The sequence below is a fragment of the Elephantulus edwardii genome, unplaced genomic scaffold (assembly GCF_000299155.1).
Source record: "Elephantulus edwardii isolate Elephantulus edwardi_28Jun2011 unplaced genomic scaffold, EleEdw1.0 scaffold00146, whole genome shotgun sequence".
NCBI lineage: Eukaryota > Metazoa > Chordata > Mammalia > Macroscelidea > Macroscelididae > Elephantulus > Elephantulus edwardii.
In genome coordinates this window covers 7837005-7855325 of record NW_006399896.1, presented here as the reverse complement: position 1 = coordinate 7855325, position 18321 = coordinate 7837005, and the positions used below count along the sequence as shown (strand labels likewise).

The 18321-nt window shown below is 36.1% G+C and overlaps 1 protein-coding gene across 5 annotated transcripts in view; it reads left to right on the top strand.

Moving 5' to 3' along the window:
• The window catches only part of ARHGAP12 (Rho GTPase activating protein 12), a 144231-nt gene that overhangs the window by 115689 nt on the left and 10221 nt on the right, over positions 1–18321 (top strand). For all 5 annotated transcript variants that reach the window (XM_006894581.1, XM_006894580.1, XM_006894579.1 and 2 more), the window contains 4 exons: positions 7613–7694; positions 11911–12012; positions 14645–14743; positions 17591–17693. In XM_006894581.1, the coding sequence (XP_006894643.1) occupies positions 7613–7694; positions 11911–12012; positions 14645–14743; positions 17591–17693 (386 nt within the window). The remainder of the gene's footprint in view (positions 1–7612; positions 7695–11910; positions 12013–14644; positions 14744–17590; positions 17694–18321) is intronic.

The window sequence follows — 18321 nt, the reverse complement described above, 5'->3', positions numbered from 1 at the left end:
GTTGGCGCAGGATAGGGCAGGGTTTAGAGCTGTTGTGCATAGGGTCGCTATGAGTCAGAAACGACTCGATGGCACATAACAACAACAACAACATATGATTGTAAATATAGTGTTTTGACAGTTCATCTTGGACAGATGGCTTCATTTCATTTTATATGTTGTTGATGTGTATCATTGAGTCAGAATTGACCCTCCATCAGATTTTCAAAGATAGTAAATTGCAGAGGATGAGATTGTCTGTTTTTTCCTGTGGAGCAGCTAATGGATTTGAACTATGTCAGCACAACTCCTTACCACTCAGCCTCCAGAGCTCCCATATTATTTTTTCACTGCTTCATCTCAACCTGACTCATTGTCATCAAATTGGAACCAATTTATGACTCACCATCCAGTGCATTTTCTTTTAGAGGCAGTAAATTGCATAGGAGGGAATTACCCATCTCACACAGAATTGTGAGTGCATACAAACCACCAGAGAGGCACCACCTTTGAGTTAGCTACTCCCTACATGCTAGGCTTCCAGGGCCCTCTACGAGAGCTATCTTGTTCATGGTTGGATATTGTTACAGTTTATTTAACCCATTACCTATTTATAATGTTTCAGATTTTTTTTATATGACAGTATTGCACTTACCATTTTGTACTTTCTCTAAAAGAAATATGCAAGTGATCATAAAAGCACAGGAAAATATACTCACTGTCCTAAAGAAAATATGAATAAAAACCCCCACCACTTCATAACTACTATAATGGAAAACATTTCTAGTGTTGGCCACCTGTAGAACAATTGGGACCATTGTCCATTGTTGATGGAAATATAAAATGGGACAGTTACTGTGGAAAACATCTAGGTGATTCCTCAAAACTTTAAACAAAGAATTACCCTATGACCTAGCAAATATATCTAGGTATATATAAAAAAAATTGAAAACAGTTACTCACATACTTAGAAGTAGTATTCCCAACAGGCAAATGTTGAGCAACTCGATTGTCAGCAGATAAAAAGATAAGCAAAAAATGTGGCATAAACACAAGTACATAAATTCAAATGTAGAAGAGAAGTTCTGGTATACATTTCACCACAGATGATTCTGTTCTAACTGGGGGCGGGAGTGGGGGGGAGCAAAAACAGATATACCAAGAAAAAAAAAATTGTATGACTCCAGTTCTAGAATGGAGGAACACTGGTGGCAAGAAGCTGCACTGTAATCCCAAAGGCACATGGTTCAACTCCACCATCCTTCCACTCCTTGGGAGAAAGATGGGCAGTCTCCTCCCATGAGATTAACTGCCTCTGAATACCTGCCAAAGGGTCTCCTGTTGGTCTGACTCTGTGGTATACAACTTAGTGGTACACAACAATAACCACTTCTAGAGTAGGACAATTCTAAAGACATAAAGTAAATTAAAGGCTACTAGGGACTTGCAGGAGGGGAAGTGAGTTAATGGTTATAGAATTTCTATCTAGGATAATAATTTTTAAAGTTCTGCACAGAATTATAAATAAATACCACTGAATTGTACACTTTGAAATGGCTACAGTGGCAAATTTTGTTATGTATTTTACCACAATTAAAAAAAAAGGTCTCAAGTCTATAATAAAGAGTAATTAAGGAATCTATAACAATAAAGGAATATAAATGCAGTAAAGTAAATAAGGAGCTCTGTCGGCAAGGGTGTATATACCCTGTTGGGCTGCTAACTAGAAGATTAGTGGTTTGAGTCTACTGGCTGCTCCATGGGACTTAACATGGCAGTCTCTTCCTGAAAAGATTTAGAGCCTTGGAAACCAGGTGGAAGGCTGCTAGGAGTAGTTCTGACTCACGGACAGCGGGTTTGGGTTCTCTGAAAAGAAATTTGAACATGATGTATGACTTTTTAAGGAGAACATGTATTACCAAATAATCTGTAAGAGATGTCAAGAAAAAAAACAGCAAAATCGAGTAGCCAAAATAGTATTGGCTGTTCGTGTGTGCTGTCAAGTCAATTCCATCCTGCTGAGAACATTTTAAAACTTAAGCAACAAAGATTTCAATTTTGACTGATATCACAGCTAATTACTTAGAAAAAAATCTTAATAAAAATTATCAACCCAAATATCTATTTTAAAACGTCTGACTTAATGGAATTCATTTCAAGAAAACAAAGAAGGTTCAGTATTAGAATAACTACTGTTATGTATGATCTTGTAACAGATAGGGAGCTCTGTTGGCCTAGGACACCTTAGGGCAGCTCAGGAAGACAAAGGAAAGTATTAGAACAGAATATGCAAAGAGTTGGAACTGGAGAAAAGAAAGGGATATTTCTGTGCTTGATATTTCTAAAATTGATGGATCTGAAAAGCAAAACAAATTCAAGTCTGAAGTTGCAATACTGAGAGACGGGGCAAGATCCTTAATAATCCAGGAAGCATCAAAAGAAGATGAAAGAAATAAACAGAAACACTCTGCCAAAAGTAATTGGTAGACACTGAAAAATTTTAGGAAGTATCATATAAACAGGGATCAATGGTAATGAAGGAAGAAGATTAACTGAAGGCAGTGGCAAAAAGAAGGCCCTAGGAATTGATGGAATACTAGTTGACATATTTCAAATAATACACTACAACTTAAAAGACATTGATTCTTCTGTCATTTTTTTTTTTAATTTTATACTTGTTAGCTTTTCTACTGTCATCTTTACTCACTGTTCAACTCTCTCTCTCACTACTAGCATAGTAAGTACATGAGAACACCTTGGCTTGAATCTGTCACATCTTAGTTTTCAATATTACATCTTTGCCCTTCAGCACGTTGGAGAAGACTCTGACCATAGCCTTTCCCAATTCAGTATGTCTTTCTGACTGTTAGTACCAACGTTGTACAAATAATAGACGCACTGGATATGCACCAGTCTTTGCTAGGAAATTTGGACAACAGTTACCTGGCAGACTGATTGGAACAGATCCATATTTGTTCCCATTCACAAATGAAGTATTGTTACTAACTGAACTAAAACCAGCTCACACAACTCATTTCCCTCAAATAGATTTCAACTCATAACCACTATATATTGAAATACAAAGGCTCAAAATATTGAATAGAGTGTCCATCTTTCTTCCTTGGAAAGTAACAAAAACTAATGGGAATAAAAGGAAAAATGGAAACTTAATCATAATAAGCTTTATTTCAGAAAACAAACTGCCTTTGCGTTGGATTCTACTTAAAGCTAACTTCCCGTTTGGTTTTTAGGGCTGTAATTGGTGAGATAATATAGCGAATTTTTCTCCCATGAGGCCACTGGTAGAGTCTATCCATCATGGATGTGTGACGTTTGGATTATGGCATGACTTCCTATGGTCTATACCACCAGAGTTTCCCCTTTATCACTATTGCTAGTGTATAAATACAAATAAATGATATTTTCTTGAAGATAAATTTTCATTAATAAGAAAATAACTGAAAGTCCAATTTTGACCTCTAATGAACAACCTTGGTACTAGCAGCCAGGAAGATGTGTTGAATTGGGAAAGTCTGTAGTCAGAGACCTTTCCAATGTGCTAAAGGGAAAAGATGTTATTTTAAAGACTAAGGATGCACCTGATCCAAGCCATGGTCTTTTAATTTACTTACTATGAGTAAAGAAGACAGAAGATGAATCCAATGTCTGTAAGTGAAGTAGTTTTGAGAGAAGTCCTAAATATCCCATGGACTGCCAACAGGAACATGGGAAAATTTAGTTTCACAAACTTTGGATGTGTTGTTAGGAGGGACCAGTCTTTGGAAATGGACATCATGGTAAAAAAAGTGGGGGGTCAGCAAAGGAGAGGAAGGCCCTCAATGAGATGGATCAGCAGTACTGTATGTAACATTGGGTGCAAGTAAAGCAGAGAGGATGGAGATGGCACAAGATAGAGCAGGGTCTACATCCTTTTTCCATAGGGTTACCATAAGTCATAGTATACTCAATAACACCTAACTACAACATTTATTACTAATCCATTGTTCAAGTAACCATAGAAATTATTAAAATAAGGTATGTCTAATTTTATTTATTCCCGTTCCAAAGATAAGAGTGTAGAAATTATCAAACTGTATCACACACAAGCAAGATCCTGCTGAAGATAATCCAAAAAGAACGGGAACAGCACATCAACAGAGAATTGCTGGCACTAGGAACATTATAGCCAATGTTCAACGAATCTTAGCTGAAAGCAGAGAGTACCAGAGGAATGTCTGTCTGTGTTTTATTAACTCTGCAAAGGCATTGGACTTTGTGGATCACAACAAATTGTTGCTAACCTTGAGAAGAATGAGAATCCCAGATCACTTGAGTGTGCTTATTATGCAAAACCTATACATGAATGATGAGGCAGTCATCACAACAGAACAAGGAAACACTTCATGGTTCTAAATCAGGAAGGATGTACTTTAGGGAGGCATACTATACTATCTCCATACCTTTTCAATCTATATGCAGAACAGATCATTTGGGATGCTGGGCTCAATGAGGAGGAATGTGGCATCAGAATGAGAGGAAGACTTGTCAACAACCTGATTTATGCAGATGAAACTGCAGTTGTGCTTGCCAAAACTGAGGAGAACCTGAGGTGTTGCTGCAGAGCATTAGAGACTACAGTCTTCAATATGAATTAAAGCTCAATATCAAGAAAAAGATTCTCACCACTGGGCCAATTGGCAACATCATCATAAGATGAAGAGATTGAGATTGTTAACAATTTCTCTTTGATTGGTTTTACAATCAACACTCTTGACACCAGCAGTCAGGAAATCAAAAGATTCATTACATTACGAGAAACCTACTGTCAGAGACCTCTCCAGAATATTTAAGAGCAGTGATGTCAACCTAGAGACTAAGGTGCATTTGACCTAAGCCGTAGTCTTTACAGTTACTTGCTGTGCATCAGAAAGCTGGATCATGACTAAGGATGATAGAAGAATAATCAATGTTTTTGAGTTGTGATGCTGGAAAAGAGTATTGAATATACCATAGGCTGCCAAGAGACAAAACAGATCTGTCCTGGGGAAGGTGAGGGTGAAACTGGAGGCAAGGATCTTGAAACTCCTTCTCACATACTTTGTGCCTGTTGCCGGTAGGGTTCATTCCTTGTAGAGGGACATCATGCCTGGGAGAGTGGAGGGACAGTGCTGGAGAGGAAGACAGACCCTGGATGAGATAGATGGATTGACTCAGTGACTGGGGTAATGAGAGTAAGTGTCTCAAAGACAGTGAGTGGACTAGGGCAGGGTTCAGAGCTATTGTACAGAGAAAACAGGCCCTATAGTTAAAAAGTAAGCCATAATAAATTCGTGTAGTAGATCGCTTTGATGTTCATTTTCCTTATGCATTTAAATCTCTCTATGAGATCCTTCTGGCAGTATAGTTAGTAGGAAGTTGCACTACCAGTCCAAAGGCTACACCTCAGTACAGCAAGCTGAAAGCCAAGTGCTGAGCTAATTAGAACAATGATAAGCAAGCAAGAACACAGATACCCAATATGGATTATATCTCCAAGAAAACAAAAACAGCCATCCCTGAACCGTTAGCATCATTATAGATGGGGAAAAGATTGAAACTGTCAATAACTTCATCTTACTTGGATCTACAGTCTATGCACTTGGTACCAGAATTCAGGAGATCAGGAAACATATTGTACTGGAAAAGTCCACCATCAGGGACCTCTCCAAATTATTTAGGAGCAGTGATGTCCGAGGAATAAGGTGTGCCTGGTTCAGACTATGGTCTTTTCAGTCACTTGCTGCACTACTGAGAGCTAGACAGTGACTAAGGATGGCAGAAGAATTATTGATGCCTTTAAAGTGTGATGGTGAAGAGTACTGAGTATCCCATGGACTGTCAAAAGAATAAGCAGACATATGTTGGAGAATGTACAGCCAGAGTGCCCCCTGGAGGCAAGGTTGGTGAAGCTTTGTCTCATATTTTGGTATTTGTTGCTAAAAGAGGATATTCCTTGGAGGACAACTGGAGGGACACCAACAGAGAGGAGGAACCTCGTACCCAGTGGATTGACACAGTGACTGCAGTAATGGGTTTGAGTGTGTCAGAGATTGAGGGTGGAACAGGATTAAGCTCTCATGTTCATAGGGTCTCTTATGAGTCTTATTCAGCTCAGTGACACCTACCAAAAACAACAGGCTTATGCTAGGAGTGGTACAATAATAAAATTTAGTTGTTAACCAGGGAAGATTGACTGTTCTTTGAAATGTGAAATGTCAGAGGTTCAAATCAGTCAGGAGTTGGTGCCACTGTTGTAGAATGAGGCTGACATTGGGGTGGGGATAGGACTGAGAAAAACTGGATAAATTATGTTTACTGCATTGAAGCTGATGGAGAGAATAGTTTAAAATTAATATATTTTAGGGCATTATGATTATTATAAGAGTCCAGAATGAGGGCTGCAGAGTGAAGTATACTTGGGGTGGGAGTGGGGATCTGTGGGGGGGTGGAGGGGGATTGTGTACCAATGAAGGAGTTTGTCTTTTGCTTTTCAAGGAGAGGAGCGAAGTGGGGGTGGGGGAGGGGTGGGCAGGGAGAAAAGTGCAACAATGAATCAATGGAATTACAAAATCTCTGTAGATGTTCATTGAAATTAATAATAGTAATAACAATAAAAAATTTTAAAAGAAATCAGTCAGGAGTTAAGACTTGACAGTTTGTTCCTTTTTCCTAAGGGGCAGTTCTTCTCTGCCTTTAGGTTCATTATGAGTCAGAATTGACTTGAAGACACTGTAGGCCTGATTTAGATATAAAAAACAAAACAGTGTTCCTTCCTTTATGTCATTTATAACTGATGACAGTGCAACATTTAGGCAAAACTTTCCAATATAGAAATGGGAAAAATTGAATGGAATCTGAGTATAGTATCTAGATAGAAACACAGATAATACTGTGTGAATTGCCTGCATGAAGAGCAGGTAAGTGAAAGATTTCATTGATTACTTCTAGAGTATGGATTGAAGTTGAAATGGGACCTTTCTATGTTTTTATGCCTAGTTTGTTTGGATGAGAATTTACATACAGAGCATTATATTCATTTGTGTGTGTGTGTGTGTGTCTTTTATATTTTAGGAAATGATAACCAAAAATCTTAATGCAACCTCAGTGGTGAATCAACATGTAATTTATTGTATACTTAACAATGTGCATTGTATCTACTGACTTTAATGCATCTCTGATAGGAGTGGCAAGAAAATAAGAAATAGAGGACAACCCATGCCTTTACAGAATTAGATGACTTGTTTGTCTAATTTCTAATCATGAATAATAGTTCTTGCCAAAATAGTGTCCAGTTTGTGTTACTCAAGATAAACTAGTGTCCCTGATCCCTAATGTGCTGGATTAATCTCTGGTGAACATATTTATGTTGTTCCTAATCTGAAAGTTTATCTCTAGAATTCCATTTGTTTAGGAAACTTCATTGTCAGGAATCTCTGATTCTTTAGTATTGTATCTGCAACAGAACCAATTAGAATACTAGTTAATGACTGTAAATTGTGTATAACATTGATAATAGCCAAGTAGTTTCTAATGTAAAACCTTGGTGTTAAGACTGGTTAGTGGGGCCTTAACTAAGCTATCTTTATAATTCCAGAAAGAACTGGTGGTCTTCATGGGCGGTATTGCAGGGCTCCTCTTTACTTTTTACTAAAACTCAAGGAAGCAGCACAAGTTGGGTATGTATTCTTTTTGGTGGCTTTACAAATTTAAACTGTTAGAACGTGATTGTCCATCAATTTCAAAAGTAATTTCCATAGTTCTTTGAACTGAACATGTGATAAATAAGTAAAAAGAATTGGCGTTTTTGTTAAGTATGCATTTTAATTCAGAAGCAGCAGCAGCAAACTAATTTGAAATCTACTTAGTTGTGTGATTAAAATCAACAAATCTGTTTTATTTATTAAACTGAAAATTACAGTAAATACCTAGGCAGTATAGATTACATATACTGCTTGATTCATTGTTAGAATACGAAAACTTTATTGTATTTTTACTTTGTTATTTCAAACATTTAATGAGAAAACAATTGAAGCCCCAGCTTCAATTTTATCTGACCTTTACAATACTAGTGTGCATATATCAGCCAGGTATTAGAAGAAAACTACTTAAAACATTTTTGTGTTCACTATTTACTGTTATTACTCCTCAGTTATCTGTAATAACAATTATCTGTAATTGGAAATACACAGTTTACAATATAAATGGTAATATACCGTTATCTATAATATCAATCTTAAAAATTATCATTTGGTATACATCTTAATTAATGCTTTTAAATGTATAATATGTGTCAGAGCAGCTGCAACTTTAATGTAGAAGTAGTCAACATTTTATATAATAAGGAACAACTCGAGGATAACTGGTATTTGTCTCTCCTCACCCCTTTTAAAGATGAGAAAAATGAGACATAAAACAATACATTACTCAAGATTGAGCTACCTCAAGTGGTGGGTGAATAGTGGTGCCTCTTGGCTGTTTAATCCCACTAGAAACTCCTCAGGAGGAAGATGAGCCATCTCCTCCTGTCCTATTTATAGCCTTCTAAAGCCTTTTATTGCTATTTGCAACTACCAGAATTCAGTATCAGATGCAGGATGCTCCATTACATCAGTGGTTAGACTTGTAAAAAAATAATTTGAAAGTATTCTAGTTTTGTTTCTCTATTTTGATACCAAACTGCACCTATTATAGGTCAAGTTTATTATTTATGTAATGGAGTTAAATTTCACTGGAAGATATGGCTAGCAATATAAACCACAAAGGCAAAAATCACCTCTGGTTAAAATTGCCTCTGAATGTCCTTTAAAAACATGCTGTGTTAGACTCCAGTCTGTAGCTCTCTTTTTTATTTTTGAAATGTTGGAGAAATCATATTGTAGGAGAAGGATGTTTCTTCGATGATTAGTTACATTTAGTTCATGAAAATAAACGGAAATCTACTTGAAGAAATATCAGATCGAAGTTGCGTAGTTATAAGGCATCCTCATGAACAAGAATGTTGAAGAAAATCATTTGAATTTTTAAAATAAGTCTTTGTATATTTTCTTTTTTTTTGCTGAGCATGTATAGTTAAAACTTTGTAACGGAGCATGTACAGTTGTATGCAACTCTACAAATTTTGCACAGATGCTATACCATCCCAAAATTTAGTGAACCTTTCCTTCTCTTTTTAGAATAGATATCACCCAGGTACTTACTACTGCATTGTTGTATCACTATTAGAAGGTTGTGCTTGCTTTCTTCTCAAGATGTTTTATCTGTTAAAAGCCTGTTATATTCTGGAGGTTGTCTTAAGCTTGTTGGTTTATAAAAGATGTTTATTATAGGACATATAATTTTATAGGGTAAATAACATGCTACCTTTCATCAAAGTTATTATTGTAGTTGGGACACCAAAACATGAACTACTTCACTTTGATACATGTTCTTTCTTATATATCATCAGCATTCCTTGAATATTTTAAAAATCACCCCACAAATATCAGCTGTTATTTGAAAATTTGTTTGTACAAGATTTTAAATATCCAAGTACATCATGTTCAGGGGTAAGTTAATTCTTTTATGTGGGGCATTGCCCTAGCAATACCAATAAATACCCTAGTCCCTCCTGTGTAACAGCTGAAAATGTTACCAGGCATTGGTAGATGTTCCGTAGGAAACAAAATTTCCTTTGATTCAGAACCATTGTCCTGGAGGAAAGGAAAGCAGGCAAGAAGAGAAGACTTACAAGGGAGATCAGAGACACTGCCCACAGATCACAAGAGGGAAACTTGGGATTTCTGAGAAAGGAACTGAGCTCGAGTTTTCGGTTATATAAAGCATTCATCTTAAAAGTAAAATATATGAACTTATGTAACAGAAAAACCGAAGTGTTTTAAGATAAATTACAGAACTTTGCAAAAGTATTGGGAAGTTGAGCTTTGCCATGTTGTATGTCTGCTTGTAGAATTGTTTTGTCCTATCGGGTTCCATTATGTTTTTTCTTGTCTGTCATTTTGCTATCATGCACTGTTATGACATCGTTTTCTTCCCTTTTTCCATCAAGTCATTCTGCCAAAAGGGCTCAGTTTCTGAGTTCTTGCTTTCGCTGCTTTCTTCTTGGAAAAATTCTGTCAGTCGCCGGCCTGCTGTTGCATATGTAAAATCTGATCCTGTTTCACCTGTCACTGTATGTGTCCTTGTTGCATGCCCTGCCTTAGTAATTCGGTTTTATTTGCCATGAATACATTGAGGGGGATTTCAATATAGAAAAGTGTGAATGCATTTTAGAAAAGAATTAATAGTAGTAAACAAGTTTTGGAAAATAATAGTAAGCAAAACATTTGCCAGCCAGGTTGGATTTTTCCAGCATTATCATGTCATCGCTTTTATGTTTGGCTGCTTTATCTTTCTTGTATCTTAACTTACAGGTAACTATTTGCAGAGTGTGCAATAACAATAAATTAACTTTCATCATTTAGTTAATAAGTACCATCAAGTTTTAAAAACTTTGGAGATGCACCATTTCTACTAAGGAAGTTAACAATATCCCTTAAAGCCTTATGGTTAACGAAATAGTAATCATGTGTCCTCTGAATGACTAAAAGTACTTTGAAAAAAAAAATAAAGACTTTGTAAGATGCAGTTAATTTTTTTATTGTGATTTTTTAACTATGAATCTACTAATAAATATATATGATGTCCTTAATTTTGTTTTGCTCCTACTAATAAATGCCATATGATTCCCAAGTTTTGTTCTGTTTTGTTGTAATAAGTATATTCTTTAAATCTACACTGCCTGCTGAAACAATGATGTAAAAGGGCACAGGGCCAACAAGTGAAGTCTAAACACTTAGTGTGAAGAGTGTTCATTGACATTACAGATCGTGACCGAGATATCACAAGTTGGTGAATAAGATCCATTTTTTATGAGGAACCTAATTTGAGGAATACTTTATACGAGAAATATTTTAGCAAATGAAATTTCCGTTAACAAGTCTTTATGGCCTTAACATTGCAATTTGTCAACCTTTGGTCATCTCAAAACTTTCAATAACATAGGAACTTCATCTTAGTCAACTGACTTAAACAGAAATTGAAGTTAATGATGCAGAGTAAGTGTAGATTTAGCCTAAATTTTCTGCTGTCTGCTGAATTTTCTACTTTAGTTAACAAAATGTAACAACTAGCTAAGTGCTTTTCATTTTAAACCACCCATGGCAACTGTCTTCTAATTCTTTAGAGTTTCTTTTTAAATTGCTGAGGCATTTATAACATCAGACTTTTTTTTAATATTCTTTCTAACAAAGACTAAAAGATCTTGAATGTACAGGTTTTTTTTTCACATGGTACTGTTGTTAGCTTATAAGAAAATAACTTGAAAACATCGAGTCAGGTTTAGAAATGTTTATTATTTAGAAAAGTCGCTTGGTAATTTGCCTGGTATGATTCATATATGTATAAGAATATTACCTTGCCTTTTTGAATGGACCATTTTCACATAGGTATATATGGTCTAAGATAAATTCCAAGCAGTAGAACTACTGAGTCAAAAGATACATGCATTTATAAATTTATAAGTACAGTGCCACTCACCTCACATTTTGTGAGAGTATCTATTCATCAATATTGGTTTTTCATTATTTTTTACTTTTCCCCCATTCTAATAGGTGAAAAGTTAGTTTGTGTATTTTTGCTGCTCTTTTGTATTATTATAGTGGAGGTTCAACTATGTGTATATTCACATTCTTTAAACATTCTTCAATTGTAAAGCAGGAGTTGTAATATTGAATGGGAAGAATTAGAGCTAATTTTCAGCTTGCTATTAATATGAAATTAGTACTAACTGTTTTTTGAATGTGCATATGTCTATGAATCTCACATAGAAATTGTTCCTTTTTTCCTAAAATGAAGTTTGGAAGTAATCAGTCCAAACCAGAGTTCACCGTGGACCTCAGGGGAGCAACCATCGAGATGGCACCCAAGGATAAATCCAGCAAAAAGAATGTTTTTGAGGTAGTACTTTTCTTCCTAAGTGTAACTCATATTTTTTTTCACTATATAAATGGGTATTCTTGTTTTTAGTTATTTGAAAATTGCCTTTCATTACTGACATTATTTCATTATTATAAAGTTTATAATTTAAATATTTCTTTAAAAGCATGGTATAAAAAGTTGAGATTCATTTCCAAAAATTATTAGAACTCAGTCTGTATATTAGAAGTCTTTGTTCCACAAATTATTTTACCCAGCAGCAACAAAAAAAGCATGGTTCCTCTCCTCTATCAAGTCTATTAAAAACATACATATTGAACTCCGCCTCCCCCCACAATCACTAAAACTTTTCATTTTGTCATTTAAATCCCTTCACATTTACATGTGACCCACTGTCATTTATTGCTCCATCACAGACCACCTTAAAACATAGCAGCATAACAAAACTGTGATTGTATTTTTTTCCTGTTTGTCTGTGCTGAGTTAGCTGAGTCTCCTGCTGCTTTTACCTGGGGTCTTTCATGAAGTTTCATCAGTGTTCTGGTGGTTTGATTGCACTATGTCATCAAAGATGGCTTCATTCCCATGTCTTACGTAGATGCCACCTGTTGATAAAGGTCCCTTTCTCCATGAAATCTCACATTTAAGGATGTTCTCTTAGGCTTCTTGACTGTGTGAGAGTTTCAAGAATATGAGAGGCTAGAAGATTTCTTGAGGCCTTGATTTGAAAGTCCCACATCCCTTCCTGAGTTTCCCTGTATTCTTTTGTATTATCCCAGTCATAAGTCCAGGCTAGTTAGTATTCTGTGTGATGGAGTACTCAAATCCTACTAACAGAGAGAAACAAGAGTCACATTGCAGGGAGCTGTGCATGCAGAAATGGGAGAAATCATTGCTGCTGTTTTTGCAAATACTCTTCCCCATACAAGCACTTAACCTTTCTGGCCTCATGTCTCAGTCCTCTTATTGAGGCAGATTAGAGTAATTGCCATTTTTCAAACAAACCAGATTCCACTGGATTTTTACTTGCGTTTCTCTGTTCTTTCATGAGCCATGCCCATCTCTGCTTCTCAAGTGTTACCTTCTAAGACCCATGTCAAGACATTTTTCTGAGTTTATGCTTTTACATTAACATTTGTTTTAGTCTTCTTTGGTTGTCATCATTTGTAGGCCACTCCTTCATGGTGACCCTTCACTAGGCTTCTTTATGAAGAACACTAACTTATTTTTTTCACAACGCAGTTGGTTCACTCAAACTGTTAATATTTAGTGGTCCAACACTTAATATCCTATGGCATCTTGTTTTTTAAAAGCAGAAACTGTGTTTATCCTTGTCATTAAGTCACAGTCTTTGGCAGATTCTCTTATGTTCTGTGAACATTCAACATAGATTGATTGGCTTATTCTTGCTATACAGAAAGAAATGCATGAAGACCTTGCAGTTTTCTTTTTTAGAACTTTTTGTTCTGAATATGCACGGTAAATCATAAACCTATTCATTAACTTTGACGTGTATGATATAGTAACATTGATTACATTGATACGAATTGTACAACCACTTGAAACTCCCTCTTCTGAATTGCTCCTCCCCATTAACATAGTTTCCCTGCTCCCTAAGATTCCTGCCTAATCTTTCAAGTTTCTATGTCATTGTGATCCTTCCGTAACAAGACCTTAAAAGAGCATAATGTTCAAGGCATAAATTTTTTTACTGGCTAAAATAGTATTTGAGTTTAGCCAGGGATAATCTTGGTTTAAATTTAAGAGATTTTGCAAGGACAATAGTTTCAGTAGCTCATCTCCCTACCTTGGCTCCAGAAAGTGTTGTGTCCATGAAAATTTGAAATTCTGTAGTATATTTTCCCCTTTTGCTCAGGATTCTTCTGTAGAATCTTTAATCAAAATACTCAGCAGTGGTAGCCAGGCACCATGTAGTACTTCTGGTTCCATGGCAAAGCAGTTAGCTAGACATTCCATATTTTTCTATTCCTGATGCTCCAGGCATATAGAGACCAGTTGTACTTTGGAAGACACTAGTCTTAAAATTCCTATAGGTGTTTGCAGAATGGAAAAAGATGGTTCCATTGTCAAGTAAATTTGGGAAATGTAATATTTTTACTTTATGATATGCTTGTTTTAATACTGTTTCTGCCTAGAAGGTATGTGATATTTATTGTCCTTTTTTTGGAACAAGCTACTATATTTACTTCTTAAATAGGCATAACCCTTAAATATTCTTCTTCTATATTTTTTAAGTAAAGAAGAGGGGGAAAAGAAACCTGAAAGTTGACAGGTCTATGTCAGAAATTTTGGGTTTTTACAAATAAATTCATTTCAGTTCTGATTTAAATTGCATGACTTTGATACTTATTTTTAAATGGTTATGGTAGATTTAAACAGATTTTGTGGGATTTGTGTGATGAAGTTTGTTAACATTATTAGATTTTTGAAGAGTATTTATTGTGAGATACAACTTCATAATTCACTTGTTAAGAGACATTCTAATAAAGCTGTATATACCATAACTTTTTTCCTCTGTTAATATGACATCCAATCTTCTACTGGTGGTTCTATAAGATTTAAGCTAAAGGTATTTACTTTGTTAAAAGCAGTAACTGATCTTTTCTCTCCTACCCCATCCTTTTCTCTAAAGCTGAAAACCCGCCAAGGAACAGAACTGCTAATTCAGTCGGATAATGACACTGTTATTAATGATTGGTTTAAAGTTCTTAGTAGTGCCATCAGTAATCAGGTATGTGTTTGATGCTGGTAAAATTTTAACTTCAGACTAGTGGGTTTTGTAATTTTACTTTCTGATTCTTACTGCGTTTTTTTTCAGATTGCAGTTATCTATGTTGTTGTTGTTATTGTTGATTGATTGCCTTCGAGTCAAGCATGATTCATAGTGACCCAATGAACAAAAGGCCCGAAGCCCCTCTACAACTATCCACATTTATCAAGGTTTATAGAGTTTCTAGAGGCAAGTTGTTTAGGAGTGGATGCCATGCCTGCTTCCAAAACTGGCATAGAACGTTATTGGTTGAGTTGCCTGCGATGCATAGTGACCCTATGTACAGCAGCTCTGAACCCTCCCTGTCCTGCGCCAGTCTCACTAATTCTGACACACCAAGCCCAATTACCCCAGTTACTGTATCTGTCCATCTCATTGGGGTCTCCCTCTGCTATGTTTTCCGTCTACCCTTTCAAGCATGATGTCCTTCTCCAAGGACCAATCTCTCCTGGCCATGTGCCCAAAGTAAGTGAGGTGGAGCTTCAAAATTCTAGCCTCCAAGGAGAGACTTGGTTTCACCCTCTCCACGGCAGACCTGTTTGTTTTCTTGGCCCTCCATGGTATGTTCAAGACTCAGGGTAGAGACAAGTCACAAGTTATATATGAAGACACTTTAAGTTTTCTCCTGTTTTTTGGTGACTTTAACAAAAGTTTACAGAAAAGTTGCATTTTCATTCATTCATTGTTGCACATTTTCCTCTCTACCCCACCCAGTTCACTTTTTTTCTTATAGTGTGTTTTACACTATTCTTCACTCACATTGTATTTCATCATTCATTTCCATGCATTATGTTTTATAAAACCATCATTGGACCTTACCCTTCATCAACCAGCCTTTTCAGGTCCCCATCAGATCCTTCCCTTTTCTTTCACTGCCTCACTCCACCCAACAAAGTGTGCAGCCCTGTGATTTCACCCCTACCCATCCTCACCCCTCTGCTCCCACCCCTTCCCACTTTGGATCTCAAACATAGCTTACTAGTTACTCTTCTGTTTTTATGTTCTGTGCAGTAGTTGTTATTATGAGACTGAGTTCACTCAGCATAATGCTCTCTGATCTCTCCCAAGTTATGTAGTATTCCACTTATGTGAATGTACCACAATTTCTCAGTCTGCTCAGTTGTGCTTGAATGTTTGGGCTGTTTCCATGTTCTTGCAATGGCAAATAATGCTCCTATGAACATTGGTGTACAAATCTCCACTTGTTTCTCAGTTCTAATTTCCTTGAAGTATGTTCCTGGCAGTGTAATAACTGGGTCATATGGAGTTTCTGTGTTCATCTCTTTGAGGAAATGCCAAACTGTGAAGGCACTCTTTTGTATATATTTTTTCAAATGGTCACTTGAGTAAATTTCTGGGGCTGGTGAATAAGTTAATTTACTAATTAGACATTACACAGTGATCTTAAAAAAAAATAAATAGGAATAGTGAAATGGTGCTGAACATGTAGTGTTTGTTCAGGTATTGAATGAGATGGAAACATACACTAGACAAAATTTTTAATTGACTAAAGGTATAGTCTTAATTAGCACTTCTTCCTAGCAACCTTTTTCTAGATTTTCAACCCTTTCCCTGAAGTGTCTGAGAAAAACCTGAAACAAAACCAAACCCCTTTGAATTTATTGCCGGTGAATCAGAACCAACCCATAGCTGACCCTTCACTGTGTTTTCAGAAGGCTGTGGATCTGCAAAGCTTCTCGGAGAACATGATAACATTTTGTTGAAAGACGTTGTGGAAGACCTAAGGGAGAGGATAATAGATCATGTTCATGGGTTAATAATATGGAAATGCTGTTTTCCTCCAGATGAGTTATAAATTTATAGATTTTAAGTTTTTTAACTCTCAATCAGAATCTAATCCCATTAGACTCTTCAGTAGAATGTGATGGTTTATTCTACAATTCATATGGGAACAAAAAGGGCTAAGAATGTCCAAGACTTAAGTGGAAATATTTGGCTCTATCAAGATTTTGTAAAGCAATAGTGATTAAATTGACAGCGTGGTACCCATGCAAAGATATACGCTAGATCTGTGTAGCAGAATAAAGATTCTAGAAACTGACCCCCACACACATACAGACTGTGTGCCAAATCTAACACTGCTCAACCCTGAGGAGGAATGGGCTTTTCACTCAGTGGTCCTGGCATGGTTACATATCCAAGGAGAAACCAGAGCCCTTTCTTACACTGTAAAAACATACAAAATCCTGGTGGAGTAAATAGTTCAGTGAAGGCAAAAACAGATTTTTTAGCTTTTAGAACTCCATATTTAACCTGTAGAAGTTACCTTGGTTAGACTGTGGAGGAGCTCTAGAATTTAATTTCTTTCAATATTCATCACCTGTGAGTCTCTGAGTAATGCTTAACTATTAGCGCAATGTAATTTAAAAGTATTGTTGATATGCAAAATGTATGTACCATTGAGTAGGTAAACTGGTTAACTTCATCTTAAGCTCCTGCCACAGAAGGTATTGTCATTAGTTTCTATCATTATGTTCTATAGATTGTTGCTTAACCTTTTTAACTTATTTTGGGGTCATACGTGGGCAGTTAATCAAAATGAGACAAAAATAGACTCATCAGTGCAGCTCCATTATAGTAGGATTTATCAGCCATATTTTGTTGACTGAAATTGTGTGCTGTGTGGGAAAAAAGAATAATTTAAAAGTTTCATCAGATATCTAAATAATGCATAATATGTATTAATTTGCTTTCCTATAAGCATTGGAAAAACCAATTACCGACCACTCTGAGAATTGTGCTATTACAGCTAAAATAATACAGATTTGTGGAATATTTGACCTGCAGGCTTTAGAAACAGAGGAAATGCTTGAAGAAGAAATCCCAGATTCACCAGGAATTGAAAAGCATGATAAAGAAAAGGACCACAAGGATCCCAAGAAACTTCGTTGTAAGTTCATCTCACCTATTTTGCCAGTGATTTAAATGACTTTGCTCTCTTAGTTTTTCACAGATTATATAAACATACATAAATGTTTAATGTAGTCTTCAGTGGCATAAGACATTGTAATTACTTATGTAGTTGCAGATTCTTGGTGTTTTTAACACTCAGTTTTCTTTGTAATTTCTTATTGTTATTTTTCAACCCCAGGATATCCAGTAGTGTTATATCATACACACTTTAAGATATGATACTTTATTTTCTCATGCTCTTTTTTTTTTTTTGGTGCTGAAACCCGGGAGCAAACCAGGGACTTCTTTTGAGTTCTCTAGAGAATTCAACATTTTATCACTTTAAAATTTATACTTAATGTTTAAGAGTCTACATAGTCTTTTGCTTTAAGAAGTAAAATAATTATGGGTCATCTACAATAGTTTAATACTGAGCACACAGCAGTTCTCTGGGGATCGGGGTAGGTTTGTGTATGTGAACAAAGTATAGGCTCATCAGACTTGCAAATGAGACACTCATGAAACTTAAAAAAAACATTGTTGTTGTTGTTATGTGCCATCGAGTCGTTTCCGACTCATAGCGACCCTATGCACAACAGCTCTAAAACCTGTCCTATCCTGCGCCA